Raw genomic sequence first — 21,606 nt, forward strand, 5'->3', positions numbered from 1 at the left:
TACATTATTTGTATGATATATTTATATAAACATATGAAATACATACCTATACACATACCTTTGATTTATATTTGTATACATACACAGGAATATAATTATATATTATATATTTATATACATTGAACTGAATACTGGTGGTATACATATATATCATGTATAAACGTGTGTCTATGTGCATGTGTAGAAAAGCAGGTTGAGAGATATGGAAGCATGAGTTAGACAGGGTTCAAGATTTTAAAAGTAGTTATGTGTAGGTAGTGAGGTTAAGGCCCATTTGATTGAAAATATTGCATATTTTTACATCAATTGTTATGATGACCAGATTCCTATGTAAATAAAATTATAAATAGCTATACATACTCGTATGTGTAATGTATAACCAAAAGATATATAGTTTTATATATGTATTATATTTATATTATATAATACAATTATACTAATACATTATATATTGTGTTATATAGAATATATTAACTATAGTGTATTATATCAGATAATAATAATTATATATTTATATATTATGATATAATTGTTTTAAAATCAATATTACAGGATATATCATATTAATATTATGAACATATTAACCATAGAAATACATTTCATTACTCATATATTTTGTATATAATATATGCTAGGCAAAAATATATATTAATATAATACATAATTGTTATACACTAATATAAATATTAGTATATTACATTTATACATCAATATAATATTTAATATTGGTATATTTATATTATTTTTAATATATACATAGCTAATGCTCTTTAAAGCCATCTGCTACAAGTAGAATAAGACCAGGAGTATGGCCAAAGCAAATTGTAAAAATATTAGATTACTTATATTCATTTTTATGTCATTCTCCTGGAATCTGCATCTGGCTATTAGAGAGGACACACAGCAAAATCAACAAAAAGTGCCCAGGACATAGGATCCTTTCTTCATTGGAACCTCAAAGGAAACACAGTGCTATTTAGTCCCCCTTCAAAGAGCCAAGAGCAAACCTTGAAGCACCCAGTAAAAGCCAATTCAAACAAAAAAGCTTTTCCACTTAAACTGGAAAACGTTAAGTTCCCAAGAGGCCCCCTACATCAACCACTGAAGCTCATTTGGCAGTAAAAACCGAACAACAAGAAACGCAAAACAATAGGTGTTTTACCAAAAACACAAAAAAGCAGCTAATTAGTGTCTTTCCTGTTTGAGAGAAGGGGGTGGGAAGTGGGCAGAAGACCTGATAGGAAAGATAAAAAGAAAAGGAAAAGGAAAATAACAGTTTCCAGTTTGACACTCAAGCTGTCTTCTGCATCCATTTCGTCAAGACCACCAAGTCAATGTGGAGGCTTTTTCCTCCTTCCCTTTTCTTTTCATGAGACCGATCACAACCAGCACTGCAGATTCCATCCAATTAAGGAATGCTGTTGCCTACAGGTGTGAATGAGCTGTGAGTAAAGTACTGAAGTAGAGGACACCTAAAGTGAAACGATTTCATGAATGTCCACGTGGCTGAGCAGCAAGTTAACCTTTCATAGATGTGCTAAAGAAGAAGAGTTGGGTTTTATTTTATTTACTTTTCCCTGGACTGTGTTGAATGACTATCATCGACAAGTTCAGGCTACTTTTTGCTGAGGATTAATGCACTGGGAGAGCTGAGAGAACACTCAACAGTAGAGCTGTCTTTTTCTTGACCAGTTCACCTTAGTTTCCCAAACTCTAAGTCTTTCCCTAATTCTTTCTCCTTTTTATTGTAGTAAAATGAACATAACACAAAATCCACCATTTTGATCATTTTACAATTCACTGTACCATTCAGTGGAATTTACTACTGTCACAATGTTGTGCAACTATCACCACTGTCCAACTACAAAACATTTTCATCACCCCAAGAGGAAACATACACCCATTTTGAGGAGTCATTCCCTATATCCCTCTCTTCCAAACCCCTGGAAACCACTAATGTATAATATTTTCCGTGTGTATGGATTTGCCACTGCTGGACATTTCATATAAATGGAAGCATACAATATAGAGCCTTTCGAGCCTGACTTCTTTCACTTAGTTGCATCCATGATGTAGCATGTATCATTAATCCATTCACTTTTATGGCTGAATTCCCTGATCCTGTTTTCTTCATACTGTTTGAATACAAAATTTAAAATAAGTTGAGAGTGAAGCTCTGTTTGAAGGGCACATCTACGAGGCCAACTCTTTTAAAAAAGGTGAAAAGGGAGATATTGTTGTGAAATGATAATCGTTGAGAAGCCTCAGCCAATTTGATAATGAAAAGTTTGGGAAATGTTGCAAAAAATTATCTGCTTTATATTAAAAGCCTTTTAAGCAAGGATTCAGGAGATTGTCTGTTTCTTGCAGGTAACTTAAATGAGTCAGAAGGAAATAACTGTGCTTTAAAACAGATTTTGAAAGGATTCTATTTATTCTTAATAGACAAATGGGAGTACAGGTAGTTCACATCCAATATGGACTCCCTGTGCAAACACTGTTTATCGTTTTAGCCACCACTATCAAATTATATTTCTTGAGAGTAAGGCAGCTCAATTCCTGCATATTACTTTTTTTCCTGCATATTACTTTTTAAAATTCATCTATCAAATTATCAGATTCATCAATCCATTAATACAGTATAAACAAGAGATGTTCATGTTTCAGTGCAGTTCAAATATCAGGTATAAAGAACCACCAGCAAGAAAAAGAATCCTATATCTCTTGCCAGAATGTGGTCAGCTCTGGGGTGCTTTGCTAGCTGAAACACACTTTCATTGTTAAGAGGATAGAGGCTGTTTAAGAGGGATGAGAGCCAAAAAGTGTTAACTACGTGTATGTGTTAAGAACAGTGCTAGGTTATCTCATATTCTATATCAGCCAAGGCTCACCATTTTACATATGTGAAAAGCGAAGTTAAAAGTGTTTTAGTAGGGCTTCCCTGGTGGTGCAGTGGTTAAGAATCTGCCTGCCAGTGCAGGGGACGCGGGTTTGAGCCCTGGTCCGGGAAGCTCCCACATGCCACGGAGCAACTAAGAGCATGCGCCACAACTACTGAGCCTGAACTCTAGAGCCCGTGAACCACAACTACTGAAGCCCACACACCTAGACCCCGTGCTCAGCAACAAAGAGAAGCCACCACAATGAGAAGCCCGCGCACCGTAACAAAGAGTAGCCCCCGCTCACCGCAACTAGAGAAAGCCCGCGCATGGCAAGGAAGAGCCAACGCAGCCAAAAATAAATAAATAAATCTATTTTTTTTTAAAAAAGTGTTTTAGTAACTTACTAAAAGGCACGCAATCAGTAAATCTGAGCAAGAATTCAATCCCAAATCTGTCACACTGAAGTTTAAGCTAATACATGAGATTAATAAAAACAGCATTAAATTAAAAGTTCAGAGATATTTTTAATTTCATACTCTTTCACTAACGCTCTTTGGAGATAAATCATTTCTTTTATATGGGCCTTAGTTTTCACAACTATCATAGTTGGAAGCTTGACTAGATGATCTGTATGTAGTCTTCCAATTCTAAAATGTTCCACTCATTTGGATTCCTACAATAATTGCCCTTGCGATACATGCATGCTGCCACCAAGTAGCCGTAGAGACTATTAGTTCCTTTTATATCCCTAGTGGGGAGTGCATTTTGACATCAGACTTACCAGTCAATAGTACAACCTGTTACTATAACTATAAAATAACAAAATAATCTGGTATTATTTCCTGTAAAGCAGAAGCTTTACATTGTCTGTGCATCATATCAGAATCACCTGTAGGTTTGTTTGGTTGTGTTTTAACATCTTTATTGGAGTATAATTGCTTTACAATGGTGTGTTAGTTTCTGCTTTATAACACCTGTAGGTTTTTAAACATAGAGGAAATGCATAACCCATTGAATGAGAATCTTCAGAGACAGGACATGGGCATCTGGATTTTTGGGCTCCCATCATCCGTTTATTTTATTTTATTTTATTCTTTGCCTATGTACAATATTTGTCACATCCTCTTGAATCTTTAAATGTTTCTTTTTGTTTTAAAATTTTAGAATATTCCATAATCTTCACCTACTTTTCATAAGGTGTTATCTGTTATGTTTATTCGATCTTCTGCTTCTCCTGGTTGTCTTCTTTTTTTCCTTTTTTTTTTTGGCGGGGGGGGGGGGGGGGCCCTGCCTCATGGCTTGCAGGATCTTAGTTCCCTGACCGGGAATTGGACCCCAGGGCCCCAGCAGTGAAAGCGCCAAGTTCTAACCACTGGACCACCAGGGAAGTCCCAAGACTTCTGTTTTAAATGACTTTTTTTCCCACTCTAATTCATTCCTGGGATCAGTTTCATGTTTGAACATTAAACCAACCTTGCATTACTAGAATAAAGCTACTTTGATTGTGATATATGATTGTTTTACATACCATGGATACAGTTTGTGCTTCTGTTTACACATTTTGCATGCATGTTCAAAAGAGAAACTGGCCTGTGATTCTATTCTTGTAATATTCTTTTTAGTTTTGATCTGAAGCTTATGTTGGCCTTATAAATATTTGAGCAATATATACTTTTCTGTCTCCTGGAAGATTTTTATGTAAGATTACCAATATTTCTTCCCTAAATATTTGGAAGAATTTACTTGGAAAGCCATTTATCCCTGGCAATCATTTTCTGTAAAGGTACTTAATTATACAAACAACTTTTGCAGTAGATATAGGTTTTTGAGATATGTTTTCTTTCTTGGGTTAGTCTTGTTAGCTTGCATTTTTAAAGAATTTGTCATTTTCGATGAATTTTCAAATTTATAAATATAAAATTGTCATAATTTTAACAGCTTTATTGGGATGTTATTTAAATACCATAATTTCAACACTTTAATGTATACAATTCAGTGGTTCTGAGTGTAACCACTAAAAGACTTGGGTAAGCATCACAACAATCCAATTTTAGATTTCTGTCCCCCCACAAAAAACCCATTACACATTAACAAGCTTTTTTCAATCTCCTCAACCCTCTCAGCCCTAGGCAACCACTCATCTACTTCCTGTCTCTACAGATTTGCTATTCTGGGCATTTCATATAAATGGGACCGTACAATATGTGATCTTTTGTGAGTGGCTGCTTTTACTTTACATAATGCTTTCATGGTTCATCTATGTTGTAACATGGATCAGTAGATCGTTCCTTTCTATAGCTGAATGCTATTCTATTGTATGGATATTCCACATTTTGTTTATTCATTTATCCAGTTGTCATTTGAATTATTTCCACCTTTTGTTTTTAGAAATATGCTTCTATGAACATTCACGTACAAGCTTTTGTGCAGACATAAGTTTTTATTTCTCTTAGGTATATATTTAGTACTGGAACTGCTGGGTCATAGGGTAACTCTATGTTTAACACTTGCAGGAACTCTCAAGCTGTTTTGTAAAATGGCCGCACCATTTTACATTCCCACCAGCAATGTATGTGGGTTTCAATCTCTTCTCTTACAGCCTAGCATGTCATCTATGCTGGAAACGTTTCACATGTGGTTGAGCAGGATGAGTATTTTACTCTTTGGTTGAGTGTTCTGTAAACATTTATTAGGTCTTGTTAATTCATAGTCTTGTCCAAGTCTTCTATATCGTTGTTGATCTTCTGCCTAACTGTTCTATCCATTATTGACTGTGGAGTACTGAAGCCTCTACCCAATGTTGTGCAATTATCTATTTTTTCCTTCAATTCTTCATGGATTTTGGTATTTTCTTCTTCGTGTATTTTGGTTTTACCTTATTCAGGGCAAATAGGGTAAAGATTTTTGTATCTTCCCTTTCTTTATCATAAAATGTCCCTTTTCATATCTAGTAACTTTTTTGTTTGTTTTAAAGTCTATTTTTTCTGGTATTAGTATAGCCACTTCAGCAATGCTTACGGTTGCTATTTGCATGATGTATATTTTTTCATCCTTTTACTTTGTACACATTAGACTTTTGAATCCAAGGAGTGTCTCCTATAGAAAACATTTTTTAATACCCAGTTCGACAATATATGCCTTTTGATTATACTGTTTAATTCATTTACATTTAGTTTTTATTATTGATATGGTAGGATTTATTTATGTCTATCATTTTACCTTTGGTTTTCTACATGCCTCATGTTTTTGCTTTTTTGTTATTGTTCCTCCAGTTTCCTTTTATAGTAAGTAGATATTTTCTACCGTAACATGTAATTCCTTTAATGATTTTTAACCACATTGTTTGAGTAATGGCTGCACTAGGGCTTATGTAATACATCTCAGAATCTCTTCAGATTTTTACTAGGTTCATTCCAGATAGAAACAGAAACTGTACTTTTATAGAGCTGTATGCCTTCCCCTCTTTTTTGTTTTTATTACATTTATATATGTTACATACTTAACAACATATTATTATAATAATTACTTCTCACAAGCTTATTTTTTCAAAGAGCTTAGAGAAGAAAGTTGAGCAAATAAATATTTTTGAGTTTGTCCGGTTAATCTATTTACCATTTCTGGTTCTCTTCCTTTCTTCCTGCGGATTCAGCTTATGATCTACTGTCATTTTTATTCTAACACAGCTTTGTTCTCACTGCCTTCGTTGTGCCATATCATCAAATATATGATTTTTTTATGTTATATAGAGAACAATCCAAATATAGTCATATTGTTTAGACACTTACTTTTTAAATTAGTTAAGAGAAGAAAGGAGAAGAAATTTGAAATTACAGTATCTTTTATAATTCTCTCCACAACTGCTCTAGTCAGCATTCTTTGTTTTGTTTGTATGGCTTGAGTTACTGTCTGCTATCATTTGAAGAACTTCCACTAGTATTGCTTGTGAAGCCCGTCTGCTAACAATGAACTCACTCAGTTTCTGTTTCTGTTTCTGAGTTATGGTGAAGTATTGATGATAAGTTGTGGAGTGGTAGGAAAAACTAAAATGCGATGTGCTGTATGATGTATGTTTCACTGAAGTGTCTTGGTCAAATTCTAATGATTTATGATAGAAATCACATAAAGCAAGCATCACAATTCTCCAGGAATGTTCTGTAGAATGCTAATGTTAATGATGAATATGTGATCCCAAATCTTTCACTTGTATTGACCTTATCTCAGTAATTCTTCTCCCAACAATGCCGTAACTAGAGTTGAGTTCTAAAGTGTACCTTCCTCTTTTCCAATAGAAATGGTCCCACAATTTCAGAAAGTTCTCAAAGGTGAAAAAGTGCACACGGCGTTTATCACGTTTGCAAATGCCAATGAAAATGCTAAGGTAACACTGTCCAAAATGCAATATTCTTCTGTGAGGGCACCCAACTTTAAACAAATACACATATTCTAAATACAGCTTAGATCTGTGACATGTTTTGGCCAATGAAGTGTGAGCAGACATGATGGCCTTCAATGAGCAGCAGAGGCCTTAAATGGGCTTGTGCAGTTGGGCTCACCTCTTATGTTTCAGTGAACTTTGTGAGAAGACAGGGCCTGGGAGCTGCGGCCTCACAGTTGGGCTCCAGAGGAAGATGTGTGTTACAGACCTCAAACTGACCCAAAACACGGAGCAAAACCAGCCATCTAGAGGTCTAAAAGAGGGCCACTGCAGCTAGCCAATAGGTCCAAGAAAAATAAATTCTTGTTTATGGAACTGAGTTTTGGGTCGATTTGTTCCAAAGCATTATCACAGCAAGAACTGACTAACACAACATCCTCCAAATCATTGTTATGTAAATGGCTGCCACCATGCCTACAAGTAAGGCAATTGTGTACTCAAATTGTGAGAGTTCTTGAACTCTTGGTGCCTCTCCAACACAATGTACGTGGCTAAATTTCCACAAATAAGTTCACTAATATACCACAGAGATCTCCCTAAGCTTTTATTAAATGTAATGCAAAGTTTATTCTTTTCATTTTCTGCTTCTACATAGTTAAAATGCTTTTTGTCAATGTAAAATGGCTCTTACCTTTTGGCTTCTGTCGTGAGAGTCTTTTGAACTCTGAAACACTGTAGGATATCACCTATAAATGGAATCTAAAACATACAACAATTGAACGAATATAACAAAAAAGAAGGAGAGTCACCGATATAGAGAACAAACTAATGGTTGCCAGTGCGGAGGGGGAGGAGGGGGCAATACAGGGGTGGGGAAGTGAGAGATGTAAACTACTGGGTGTACGACAGGCTCAAGGATGTATTGTAGAACACAGGGAATATAGCCAATATTTGGTAATAACTGTAAATGTAAAGTAACCTTTAAAAAAGATATAAAATTTTTTTAAAAAAGAAATCTTACTTAAAATTCGAAACAATTTAAATGTCCATCAACAGGAAAATGCACATATAAATTATTGGATTTCCCTACATGGGAATCCTACGTAGCGAGGAAAGTACATGAACTAGACAGATCTTTACGTGTCAGCATGGATGAACCTTGCAAAGATAACGCTAAATAAAGCAAGTAACAAGAGAAAACAAAATAAAATACGATATGCAGTTTAAGAATACTTAAACATGTAGCCTACATAGAAAGACATCCATGCCACTGATGGAGACCAAGTTCAGAAGAGTGGTTACCCAGGGTCAGCTGGGGAATTGCTGTGCTTGGGAAAGTGGTCACACCAGAGACTCTTCAACAGGAATGGTAATGTTTCACTTCACACACTGGCTGGAGGACGGAGGAGTGTCTGCGGTGTTATAATGTGAGCACGCTGCATGTAAAAGCCATTGCTGACCACATCTAGGGGAACTGATGAGTGGGAGCTGGTAGTGGGTGGAGGCATCCAGAAGGTGGTGGTAGAAGAGGAACATTGTACACGTAACGCCTAAGGCCTGACCAGAGGACGACCATTGCTCTAGAAACTGGACACAAATCCAACTTCTACGGCCAATCCTAGAAGACAAACTGAGGCATATTTAAAATTTTAACACTTTATGTGCGCAAAAATAGATTCAATTCACGCACCACAAAGCGGAAGAGGTGAGGAGCACTCCAGCCACAGGAGCTGCAGAGATGTTTATTTTAAAAGGGCAGAAGCAAAGCAAGGAAACGAGTGATTTGCTATGGCTTTAACGCCTAGTTGGTGGTTTGTGACTGGGTGTCCTCAGCGGTGTTCGTCACCCTGAGGCGCTGACAGGCTTAGATTTGGGTTGGTTTAAGTGGGCGACCGCATCGCTAGAGCCACCGCAGGCTAACGGCCTCCTTGCAGGGTTAATTTACTAACACCAATTGTCTGAGTCCTTCCTCTTACTCAGTCACTTCACTTCCTACGCCTCACTTTCTCTTCTGCAAAGTGGATATTCAGTAGTAAATTCTCTGTGGAGGTGTCAGTACAAAAAAAGTGATTATTAGGAACCACGATCATGTCCTGAATGCACGGAACACGTCACCGTTTGCCAACCACCGTGTCAAGCCAGCAGAAACGACAGAAATTAAGAGCTCTCCGCAGAAATTCACACACCCGTGCACCAGGTAAGGGACCACAGGCAGACGTTCACTCAGCCTTTCCTGTGTCCCTCACGGAGTTCACGCTCTCTTCTGGGCGGGGCGAGCACAGACACTTAGCGGGAGTTTAACTACTTTTAAAATGTGCTGATACAACCATGTCTCACTTTTGTTTGGATCAGTCAGCAAACGCTTTTTGGAAACCCCAAATTCTCCACACCTCCTACCTTTCACGCTCCCCTAGTCTCGAAGCTGCCGACACCGCTCCTCAGGCCGCGTCGTCAGGAGAGGCGGGTCTGCGTGCGGACGCACGGCGAGCTCGCAGAAGTCCTCGAGCCCCGCCCCCACGGGCCCGCCGGGAGGCTTAAACCGCAACCGCGCGGCTCGGGAGGGCGTTGATGCCCGCGCCAACACCAGGCCGCGCGTGGGCTCCGGAGCGCGGCATGGAGGGCCCGGCCTAGCTTGGGCCCGTGGCCCTGTGTCTTCGGGCCGCAGCCGCCGGGCGGTGGGCGCCCGAGGGGCCGGGAGGCGAGCCGGGGCCCCCAGGCGGGTGTGGGCATCCTGTCTGCAGCCAGCGTCCCCGAGGCCGCGCTCAGGCCGTGAACACTCGGTGAAGCTGCGCCCGGACAGCGCGGCCGACTCCTTCTCGCGCTCTGAGGACCTGTGCGCGCTGCAGGACTCGGTGCCTCTGCCCTCCGTGCGGGCTTCCCTGAGGGAGGGCCTGCTGGACTTAACGCCTTCTGCCTCCGCGGGTAGACTGGGCGCCGCTCCTGAGCACCCTCTGCCCCTGATCTGTATCCAGAGCTTCTTCCAGCCACGGCTTGTCGAGACAGGTTTGTACTTCCCGCTTCCAGGGGCCCTCGTGTGGGCGGTGAGAAGCGGGGTTTTAAATGGTTAACGGTGGAGGGTGGGCACTGGAACCGGTGCCCAGTGACCGGGTGTACGTGCACTGGACGGGGCGTGCGGCCTAGGACTCCTGCCAGCTCGGTGACCCCGGCCGAGTGCCTTAAGGCTTCAAGGTCTCAGTGTTCTCATCTGTAGCATGGGCTTCACAGGACCCAGCCTCCGTGGCGGTTACAAGGATGCACTGTGTTAATGCTTCTAGACTCTACAAAGTAGAACACTTAGCACAGTTTGGAGCATCGTTAATTGTTGCACAGATGTTACCTGGTCTGTTGAATGACTTTGCCTGGTACACACCAAAGCGATTAGGAAATGGATATATCCCAGCTTCATTTCCTTTCCATTCAAACAGGGCTCAGGAAAAAAAAAATTTTTTTCAATAGTTGTATCATATATAGTGGAAAGAGCACCGGTGTCAAGGCAGCTTAGGGTTTGAATTCCAGGGCTTATGCTCTCTGTGGCCCGGACAGGTTTCTTTTGCACTACAATCCCCACACTTGTGAAATGACATTAAAAACCACTCTTTCTGTGGGTTCTTAGAATTAATTAAGCAGGTTATGTGTGTAAAGTATCCTGGCACTTGAATGAATTGTCAGAACCAAGGGCTGCTGGAGACGATGCTTCTGCCCTAGGTAATCTTCCCTTCTACTGGGCAGCAAGTAAACACAAGCACAGGAGTCAGTGCTCTGGAAGAAGTGAGTTCTGCTGCTACAGAGCACAGAATCTCTTTTTTCTTTGATTTAATTTTTATTCTATATTGGAGGATAGTTGATTTACAATATTGTGTTACTTTCAGGTGTACAGTAAAGTGATTCAGTTATACATATATCCATTCCTTTTCAGATTCTTTTCCCGTACAGTTTGTTACAGGATATGGAGTAGAGGTCCCTGTGCTATGCAGTAGGTCCTTGTTGATGATTTTATATATAGTCGTGTGTATATGTTAATGCCAAACTCCTAATGTATCCCTCCCCGCCATCTTTCCCCTTTGCAGAGCACAGAAACTTGGAAGGGAAAGTTCAGGGTAGGATTCTTGGAGGAAGGGCTGTCCTCTCTAAGGATATGTAGAAGCTCCTGGGGTGGCAGGAGAAAGCAGTGTGTGTTGAAGTTTGAGAAATGTAAGAAAATATGGCAAAACTAATGTACAGGGCTGGAACTCAGGGTTTGGGAAAGAAATGAGAGTTAATACTGAAAACTTAGTGGGGCCCAACAAAAAGGCGCCTTGTTTGTCCTGTCAGATGTTTGGATGTTTATCCTGAAGGCTGCAGGAAACACCAAAGAACAGTGAAATGGAATTCTGGTTTAGAGACTCACTTGGACCTCCATGTGGAAGGCAGTTGATTGGGTGCAGGGTGAATTGTAATCTAAGGGTCCCACTTAAGTTATAAAAGGTGGGACCGGGTTTTGCAGATCTGAGAGAGAATGGGTGAGGCCTGGTGACCAGTTAGAAAAGGGAGGGCAGCAAGCGTGGGTGACAGTTTACAGCTGCATCTTTTTGAGAGATACAGAGCACAGTAGAAAGGGATTGGGGGTGGTGAGAGGATCTTCCTTCATCTTCAGTGCTTTAGAGGGGCCTGGTAGACAGGTCTGGGCCCAAGGTACAGATGTGGGCTTTTGGGAGGACAGGTGTTTGAAGGCATGGTAGAGACTTAGGTTAACCACAAGAATATCCAAAGGATCATAGGTCTGAGAGTTTTTTTAAGTGAGTATATTTGAGGATGTTTATAAGCTGAGAGAAAGTAGCCAACAGAGGAAGGGTGTAAAGATCTAGGAGAGGAAGTGATTGTTCATTTGTTTTTGAAAAGCTGAACACTTGTCGTGTGCCTGGCCCGTTTCTAGGATGTGGGGTTCACACCATCTGTTATCTCTTCTGCAAGGACAGTTCAATTCATGCCCTGGTGAACAGAAGTCAGATTATTCTTTGCATCCCATTCAGGTGTAAGAACTGTTTTGTACCTCGGAAGGGAAGCAAGCTGTATCATTTGGTCACCTGCTGATGATAATAGCATTGGCTGAGACCTGACCATTTACAACGAAGGCACTTCTGTAGGTAATAAGTTCCAGGAGGGCCCGAACTGAGTATGTCTGTTTCAGCATTTAGCATGGTTTAGCATCTGAGAGGCCGGTACATTATTGGCATATAGTAGACTTAAAAATGAATATTTGTGGATTGTCTGAATGAGTGGATGTGTGTGATTCACCTCCTATTTGCAGGTCCTATGCCCTGCAATGGATTTTCAGTGTCAGGTTGTGACAGTATTTATGATGGGGATTGGCATTGTTCCCTATCTAATGGATAAAGATTACACATGAAAGGACTTTACAGTGACATCTCAAAAGCCTCATAGGAATTACTTAACAAAAAAATAAAATTGGATTCTGTATAATTTTTAATTTGTAAGCTGGCCAGAACACTGGTATTTCAGCCAGTCCTCTGGTAGTTCCGATGACGTCCCCATGATCACCCAGGCATAATCAGAATGGCTTTAGGATTTGGGAGCCAAAATGTTCCTCAGTATTTACGGCTTTGCTCGTCCATTTAAGAAAATGGACTATTGAAAAAATAGCTTCAGACACAATATGGCATTTTATGATTTAGCATGAAATCTGAGAAATATAGAGGTTATCTGAAGCCTGCAATGGTAAAGTTCCCTCTGCTATTGAAGTTATTGTCTTTAAACAAACATTCTACATCACTAATGCTATATATATATTTTTTATGATATTCAGGTTAATTTCCTGTTCTCTCTAAGGAAGTAATTGGTTGCTTGGTATGAGAGATGGTGTGGCTTCCAAAGGTGAAAAGTATTATTTTGTTGTAATTTCCAGCTACCTAAGGATGGGAGAGGCCCAGGACACTGCAGTCAGTATATTATGTGGAGCAGGTTATATTGTGGTTTATTTATGAACTTTTACATGTTTATTTTCTTCTTTGCGGTACGCGGGCCTCTCACTGTTGCGGCCTCTCCCGTTGAGGAGCACAGGCTCCGGACGCGCAGGCTCAGCGGCCATGGCTCACGGGCCTAGCCACTCCGCGGCATGTGGGATCTTCCCGGACTGGGGCACGAACCCGTGTCCCCTGCATCGGCAGGCAGACTCTCAACCACTGCGCCACAAGGGAAACCCACATGTTTATTTTCTATGCAAGTTTGTGTGCTCCTTTTTGAGTTTTGGTAGATAAGTGTTTTGTAACTTTGGAATACTTGGAGTTTTATATATATATATAACTTATATATATATATTTTTTTAACGTAGTAGTTAAAGCCGTGGAGAGTGTACTAGTCTACCTAGGTTCAAATTCTGGCTTTACCCTATGAATTCCCTGTGGCTTCCTCTGCTCACCTATTAAAATGGAGGATAATAAGACTGCTGTGGTGAGTTACTTACTAAATGCTATTTAAGCATTTGCTATAATGATCCTGTATACTCGAAGGCAAGGAACTTGCCCCTTGATTGTCTCTGTATTCCTAGTGTTTAAGAATTCCTAGTGCTTTCCTAGTGCATTGTCTTAGGATAGAAATAGCTCAGTATAGTTCTTCTCACTATAAAGTACTGTTACGTTGAAAGTCTTTGCTTATGTACTAATAATCTATGACATATCTGCTGAGGACAAGGAAAGGAATAGTTTTAAAACTGCAATGGATAACAAAAGATTATATGATGTAATGCCTTTATTATGTAATTATAAAACTAACAAATGATCATGGTAGAAAATTTGAAAAACTCCTAGACAAAAGAGAGGTCAACAAAATTTGGAGTAACTTTCAGAGTGTAGAGTTGTCCATGAATATTAGTGCTTTCATTTTTTCTAGGACTTTAAGTCGACTGCTTCTTAAGAATGTATTCCTGATATTTTACTTTAATGATGTTTTCATCATGGGGACACACACACACACAGAAATCTGTCAAAAAAAAAAGGCATGTAAATCACTGATGTTTCAGATAGCCACATGAAATAAAGTGAGAAAGGTCAACAAGCTGAAAGAATGTGGAGTAGCATCTCCTTAATTGCTTACATAACTCTGATAATTACCTCTTTGTGGATAAAGTAATTAATGGGGAATCTAATTCAAGAAAAATGTATGAACTTCAAGCCTTCTCAAAGCCAAGTATTTCTTTCCACAAAAGGTTACTTTCCACGGCCGTGCTTCCTTATTACCAGACAGGGAAAGAGTATTGTATGGCAAAGGGTCTTCCTGAAGGAGGGTGCTTCCCACACTGATTGTCATAAATGACTTCGGAATTACTGTTGCTGTATTACCAAAATCTTAAACTAGGATATTTTTGACAAATGCGGTTCTTAGTTAATTTTTAGAGCTACAAACTGTCAGATGGCTCTGAAATAACAATTGTCTGGCTATTCTTCAGGGTGATCACAATATGGTAATGACCTTGAGGTATCATTAAAAAGCAGGAAGGTGTGAGTCTTCCTTTGGTGCCAGAGTGAAATGCGAGTTGGAGTTGGAAAAGAGGCCCACAACCAAGTGATAGAGAAGGAAATGTGAGGTCATTGGTGAAAAACCAGGTTGAAGTTAAGGGGAAGAGGCATGAGGAAATGGTCAACTGTTACAGTATTACAAAGATCATCAAGGAGCATATCCATGAATGTGGTTTGTATTGCAATCTGCTGAAAAAGAGACAAATATCCTGGCCTGGCCTTCATGGAGATTATATTTTGTTGATTCTGATAATAGATTATTGTTGAAAAGGGCCTCCTATAAATTATAACCATGCAAAGGCAGCAAGATAAATTTATTTTTCTTTATGTATGTGTTTCTCATTCCTACTCACTTCTCTCTTAGGTGAAGAGAAAATCACACACACAAAAAATGTCAAGTCTCAGCTATTCCTTTTCAAAATAATTTTTTTCCAAATTCCAGTGGAGGCAATAGGTTAACTGTTAAGATTTGTAAGCCTCAAAAAGCTAGATTTTTACAAAGTGTAGCAAAATTTTATTACATAAATAATAGATTTGGAAAGAATATATGATGAAGAAAATTTGGCAAAAGCTGGCTTTTCTTCCGTGAATGACTTCACTGTGTTGGGAGAAGAGGCAGAGAAGAAATCAAAGTAATTAAACATGGGGTGAGTTTTCCTGATAGGGGACTCTAGTGCTTTAAAATAGACTAGATAATCCTAGAGATAATCTGAGGGTAGAACAGACCAATGCCTCATTTCCAATCTGGTACCCTGGAAGAAAACAGTATATTTTCTTTGAGGTCTTGAGAGGTTTTTCTTCAGTTTTGTTTTGGTTTTGGTTCATTTTGTAATCAACCTTATTAAGGTATCATTTACATACAATAAAATGCAGACATTTTTAGTCAACGGTTCAGTGACTTTTAATTAATGTATACATTTGTTTAACTACCACCCCCATAAAGATAGATAACAATCCTAAAACCCTAGAAAGTTTCCTCCTAGGCTTTTGCAAAAGTATCCCCATCTCCCACCCCAAGGCAACCACGGATCTGTTTTTTATCTTTAGAGATGACTTTTGCCCAGTTTAGAATTTCATGTAAGTTGAATAATACAGTCGGTGCCCTTCTGATCTGGCTTCACTTGCTCAGCATATGGTTTTTGAGATTCATTCATGTTGGGATGTTTTAAACCAGGACTTTAGCCTGGGTGGCTGATGTTGTCTGAAGGCACCTATAGGTACATCTGAGTCTCTGGCATTGTCACTGTCTGTTCTTGGCTCCGTATTTTCAACTTTACTAAAAACCACAAGGTTGAAGTAAGGAAGATCATTGTCAGTATAATGGAGGTGAAGTGGGTTCTGTTATATAATATTCTCAGCATAAATTGACCTGCTTGGAATCATTGTGTTGGTAATCAACAAGGATACTCTTCCTCCAAAAGCCTTGATACTATAAAACTTCTAAAGGACGCTGTCGTAGGACTCTTTTAGTTTTCATTTTTTGGGAAACATTTCTGGAAAAATCAAATGCTCACAACCTGAAAGAAGCAATTATTCACCTGAAGGCTAACTCTGCTAAAGTTGAGTTGTCTGACCTCTACATGCTGATAGAACCCAAATAGCCTTGCAAAACAATGCTCTCTTATTGGATATAAGCATATAGATTGTTTAAGATGGACGTGTATATGCAGTAAAGTGAAAAAACAAAGAATCTTTGAGTTTCCCTTGCTGGTTTTTTTTATTTTTTCATTTAAGTTTCTATAGCGTATGCTAATAGTTCAGGGAAACCTCAATTTAGTTTTAGGTCCACTCTACATAAATGTTGAAGTACTCCATACCCACCTTTTTTCTACCTTCCTTCTTTTCTTCCATCTTTCCTTTCTAACTTCTTATAATCCATTATACTTAATCCTGCATTTGCTGAGGTGGCAATTAGTGTAGGAAAATTGAAAGCACTGTGAAATTTTGCTGTTCAGAATGCATGTTGACCAAATTCTATATTGAGAAAAGGTCTGAATTTACCCAGAGTAACCCTTTCTCAGCGTCTTTGAATAAAGGCCATAGAAAGTGGGCTATATATAATATCCTGACAGGTATGTAGAACTCATAGCAATTGCCCTAAAGAGCTTACCTAGCGTAGATGCATATGAATGCATTTAATGATTGTTTTATTGGCAGCAGTGCCAACATACACAGTCTGTTTGGTTTTATATCATTCTCATTACCTGCTCTTTACCACTGTATACATTGCTAATGGCGTGGTTTCTATGGCTTGTGAATTTCACGGCCAAATAATATGTAATTTATTGCACACTTCAGTGTAGAAGATGGAGACTCCATAACTTTTCATGTGCTCTTTGCCGCTTTGGAATGTATTACACTGAGATCAGGCAAAGTAATAAATTTATTTCAAATGTGCGTGATAGCTAAACATCAATTAGGACTGATGGGCAATATTTCTTCTTCCAGCAACATAACAGTTTTTAAAGACTAAGCCACTGAAGGTGGAGTTACTGAACATGGGACTCAGTTCACTGGGATCCTACTTAGAAAAATAAAGGACAACTTGGATTGGATATGTGTGGCTTATTCAAGTAGTAACTAATCAGCTACATCTTGGTGAACTTAATTTGTCACAATCGTTTGGTATTTTATTAACTCTCTTCCCCTTCTTCCCCCGACTCTCACGAGAACGGATCATGAGTATCTTAAAACATACTAAGTCGTCTTCCATCCCTGTTAATCTAACTACAGAAGCACACTTTCCTTATCGAATGCAACTTACTGTCTTTTAGAGTAGCTGTGGTTTTAATTCTCTACAAAATTAAAACCAGCAAAGAGAAACATTTTCAAGGAGCCACACATTGTAGAGCTTTAGAAAGAAGACTTTAGAATTAAGGGCAAATATATCGATTTATAGCTAAAGCACCTGAGGCCTAAAGTAGGCAGGTAACCATCAAGGTCAGGGAAGGGGTTGAATATCAGGTTTCAAGCTGAGAAAGAGTCTACAGGGACTCAATCTGAGCAGGTCAAAAACCGAAAGGAGATCACGAATGTTCTGGGAAGGCTGGCATCTGGCCTCCAGTGTGGGATTCAGATGGGGAGTGGTTCCTGGGGGAACTGAGCTTCTGCAGTAGGCAGAGAAGTCCACCTCCCCTCCGGAAAGTGCCACTGACATCAGGGAGTTGAGGGGAAAGAGCAATGAATTCCAGTCCACCTGAGAAAGCAGGCCAGACTGATTAACTCTGAATTTAGGCTTATTTCAGATACTTCTTGAGAAAGAACTTGGACAAGAGCAAGTCCCACGCAGCCTCTTTTAAATCCATGCCCAGTATTTTCTGGTGGAGCTGCTTAAACCCTCCAAGTGACTCCAGTATTTTAATTTCACTCTGTATTTAATTCCGACAGTTCTATGATTGATTATTTAATGGGAAAATAACTAGGGTCACAAAAGAGTGTGAATGTATTTTACAGGATGAGGATGGGTGGAGTGGAGCAGTCTGGAACAGGACACCAATAAAAAGGGATCTTGGTAAAGAAGAACGTCTATTAGAAATGGACAGGAATTCCCAAGGGAATTAGTGCCTGACACCACGCCCTTCTCTCTGCATGTTTAGAAGCTAGTTTCTAATTTTATTTTCATAGGAGATGTCCCTGTGATGAACTGTCTTTAATTCCATACTATTTATCACATGGACATATTGTGAAGTTTGTGTGAGAGAAAGCAAGTATTAGAATTTGTCTTGCAAGCAGCTATAAGCACTGCCTGTAACAGTCTAGGATAGAAGGAAAAGGAAAGGAAGGTGGAAACAAAGGAGAAAGACAGCTAATGATGCTGGAGTCTCTCGCTAGGATTTGTGGTATCTCGTTTTGAAACTAAGTACAGAAAGTCAGAACTTGACTGATTGTTTCTTGATCACGGTTTGTTTTCATTTTTGCTTTTTTCTTGCTCTCTCATCAGTTATTCCAGCCAGTGCCATGTCATTTTCAGTTTCAGTAAGCATGCCTGTCTTGTTTCCATTTGCATTATTCATGCAAACGTTGATTGAACTGATGACCCCGAGTTATCACGGAAACATTAGATGCACTTGTGGATACATTTCTTAATTTTAGAAAAAAATTCCCGAGTGAAGGTTAAAATAACTCCTCTTCAATTTGTCAGTTAAAAAAACTTCTCCTAACATACAATACCTCATTGCCTAACAATGCCAGATAAATGAAGAATTCCTATGTATTCATGAATGCAGGCTAGTCTGTATATCTTTTGGCAGGTATGACCGTTACCGAGGGTAATGGCCTTGTTTGCTGGCCATGTCCTGTCTCCTAGAAAGTTGTACTTTCCATTTTCTTTCAGTTGGTCCATTGGATATCAGAGGTGAATTTATAAAACTATACTTCCCTTTACACTTACTTTGTTTTGTTTTGTTTTGTTTTACTTGAAGTATAGTTGATTGACAATGTTGTGTTTCAGGTGTACCGCCAAGAGATTCAGATATATATATTTCTTTTTCAGATCCGTTTCCTTTATAGGTTATTACAAGGTATTAAATATAGTTGCCTGTGCTATACAGCAGGACCTCGTAGTTTATCTACTTTATACACAGTATACACTTACTTTGTGTGATCCACGCTGGTCAGACCACATAATTATTTTCACATCTGATATAATTTTTTCAGGTCCAACCTCAAATCTTTGATGAGAAGATATTTTAAAATAAGTTTAGCATGTGTGTGCTCTAAATCCAACAGTAGTTATTAGAGATATGATTTTGCACTAGGTATTCCTCTCTTTTTTGTTCTTGGCCAACCCATTGAAAATTAGTTTTTATTTTCTGGTTGGTTTGCTAGATGTTTATGACTATAATAAACGGGTTAAATTTTCTCTTATATCTTAAAGCACAATCTGAATTAGCAATGGATATTGTGCTATACATAGGGGCTGTGATATAAATATAGTTTCTAACTTCAAAAACATATAGCCTAGAAGGGAACACAGACACATATGCAGCAATTATGGCAACTGCATTTGTTTACTAAGTGAAATAGCACTGAGATGGATAAAGTGCTAGCAAGCCTTGAACAGGCAAATCAGCTTCAAAAATAGATGTGCAGTTCTTTAAAAATCTTTTTAACATTTTTCTGGCTACATGTAGAATATAACTTAGCATAAAAACGGTATGGGTTTGAGGATATGGGGAGGAGGAGGGTTAAGCTGTGACAAAGTGAGAGAGTGGCATGGACATATATACACTACCAAACATAAAATAGATAGCTAGTGGGAAGCAGCCGCTTAGCACAGGGAGATCAGCTTGGTGCTTTGTGACCACCTGGATGGGTGGGATAGGGAGGGTGGGAGGGAGACAAAATAGGGAGGGGTTATGGGGATGTATGTATATGTATAGCTGATTCACTTTGTTATATAGCAGAAACTAACACACCATTGTAAAGCAAATATATTCCAATAAGGTCGTTAAAAATAAATTAAGTAAAAGAAGACTGACTCATCCAATTAAAAAAAAATTCTCTCATCCTGGATTCAAGAGAAGGGATGAAGTAAAAGGATGAGGAAGAACAAGAAGAGGAAATGTGAGCCTGGAGAGGGTAGGAGGAAGAGCAGAAGGCAAATAAGTGTATGTGCTTCCCTTGCCATCCCTGACTTTTTTTTTTTTTTTTTTTTTTTTGGTGCTTCAGGAAAACCCAAAAGCCAGAGGAGAGCACAGAGGTGCTCACCACTGCATGTGAACAAAAAGGTGGAGAGAAGAGAATGGTGGTAATCTGCGCAGGCAACTGGAGGATGACCTGAGTGCATCTCGCCAGGAAACGGTCCCCGTTCCATAGAAGCCCTGAATATGCCAGGCTCTTATGTTTAGATGGGGGGCCGAAGGCATCTGTGGGGTCACCACATACATCACTCCTGGAGGTGTTGTTCACATTGTGTTCTTTGTAAAGAGTGTCCCTGGTGAGGTTCAACATCTCCCTCTGCAGGACCCAGCCTTGCCCTCCCAACCCGCCGAGGTCAGCAGGCAACATCCCCAGTTAATCACCAAGTGTGGTGAGATATCTGGAGTGGCCCTGGTACCCCCCAGTTCAGGCGTCCTGGGGAAAGGGTGAGGAGGACAGAGGCACCGGGGCTTCTTCTCACGCAAGCAGACAGCTCACCTGGCCCAGCGCTGCTGCATCCCTGTGGGCACGCGGTAGCCCTGGCATCCGGTAGGGGACACTGCAGGATCCACACCTGGCTGGGATTTGCCCACCCCCTGGGGACCCCTCAGCCTCTGTGGAGCCCCACTGAAGGGCCTGGGTCACCTCATGGCACCATTTCTCAACCTGAGGTTCTATAGATTTTCCATAGATGTGTTAAAATTGAATACAACACACACACACAAAATGAAGGCAATTCAAAGCAATGCTAATTTAGGATGAGTTAAAGGGCCAGGATTCCAAGTTAATTATGACCTTAAAATTAGATAACAAATACATCTGGTTTTATTACACGCTGAAAAGCAGTGTCTTCTACAAACTTTTCATGTTGGGATACAGCAAAGCTATAGAATTTATGATTCTATGACCACAGCATCAGGATATTTTTAAATTAAAAAGCACAGGCAAGTTTGGCTGGGGTGTTAAAGAAAGAAAAATGATTCTTAGGGGAAAAGGGAACATTGCGGTTCTCTGCCCACTTCCACTATGCTGATCTCATGATGGGCCGTGTTGCGTGTGGGCTGGAGGGACAGGGTCACTACTCCCACCTGTGTCATCAGACCTCCCACTCACAGCGCCCAGGTGGGAGGGACCCACACTTTTCACCCTGGAGCCCCAGAGCCTCCCCTTTCCTCTGCATCACTTTCACTGTTCAGGG

General features: G+C 39.7%; 1 protein-coding gene across 1 annotated transcript; it reads left to right on the top strand.

Moving 5' to 3' along the window:
* Window positions 1–9,671: 9,671 nt before the first annotated feature.
* On the top strand, window positions 9,672–21,427 carry LOC307181425 (uncharacterized protein; the record flags this gene model as incomplete). The annotated part of the gene is made up of 2 exons (XM_079946627.1): window positions 9,672–10,260; window positions 20,439–21,427. Coding segments are annotated over 2 exons (672 nt in total), but the record flags the coding sequence as incomplete, so codon positions are not given.
* Between the last annotated feature and the right edge of the window lie 179 nt (window positions 21,428–21,606).

The sequence above is a fragment of the Stenella coeruleoalba genome (assembly GCF_951394435.1).
Source record: "Stenella coeruleoalba genome assembly, contig: scaffold_433, whole genome shotgun sequence".
NCBI lineage: Eukaryota > Metazoa > Chordata > Mammalia > Artiodactyla > Delphinidae > Stenella > Stenella coeruleoalba.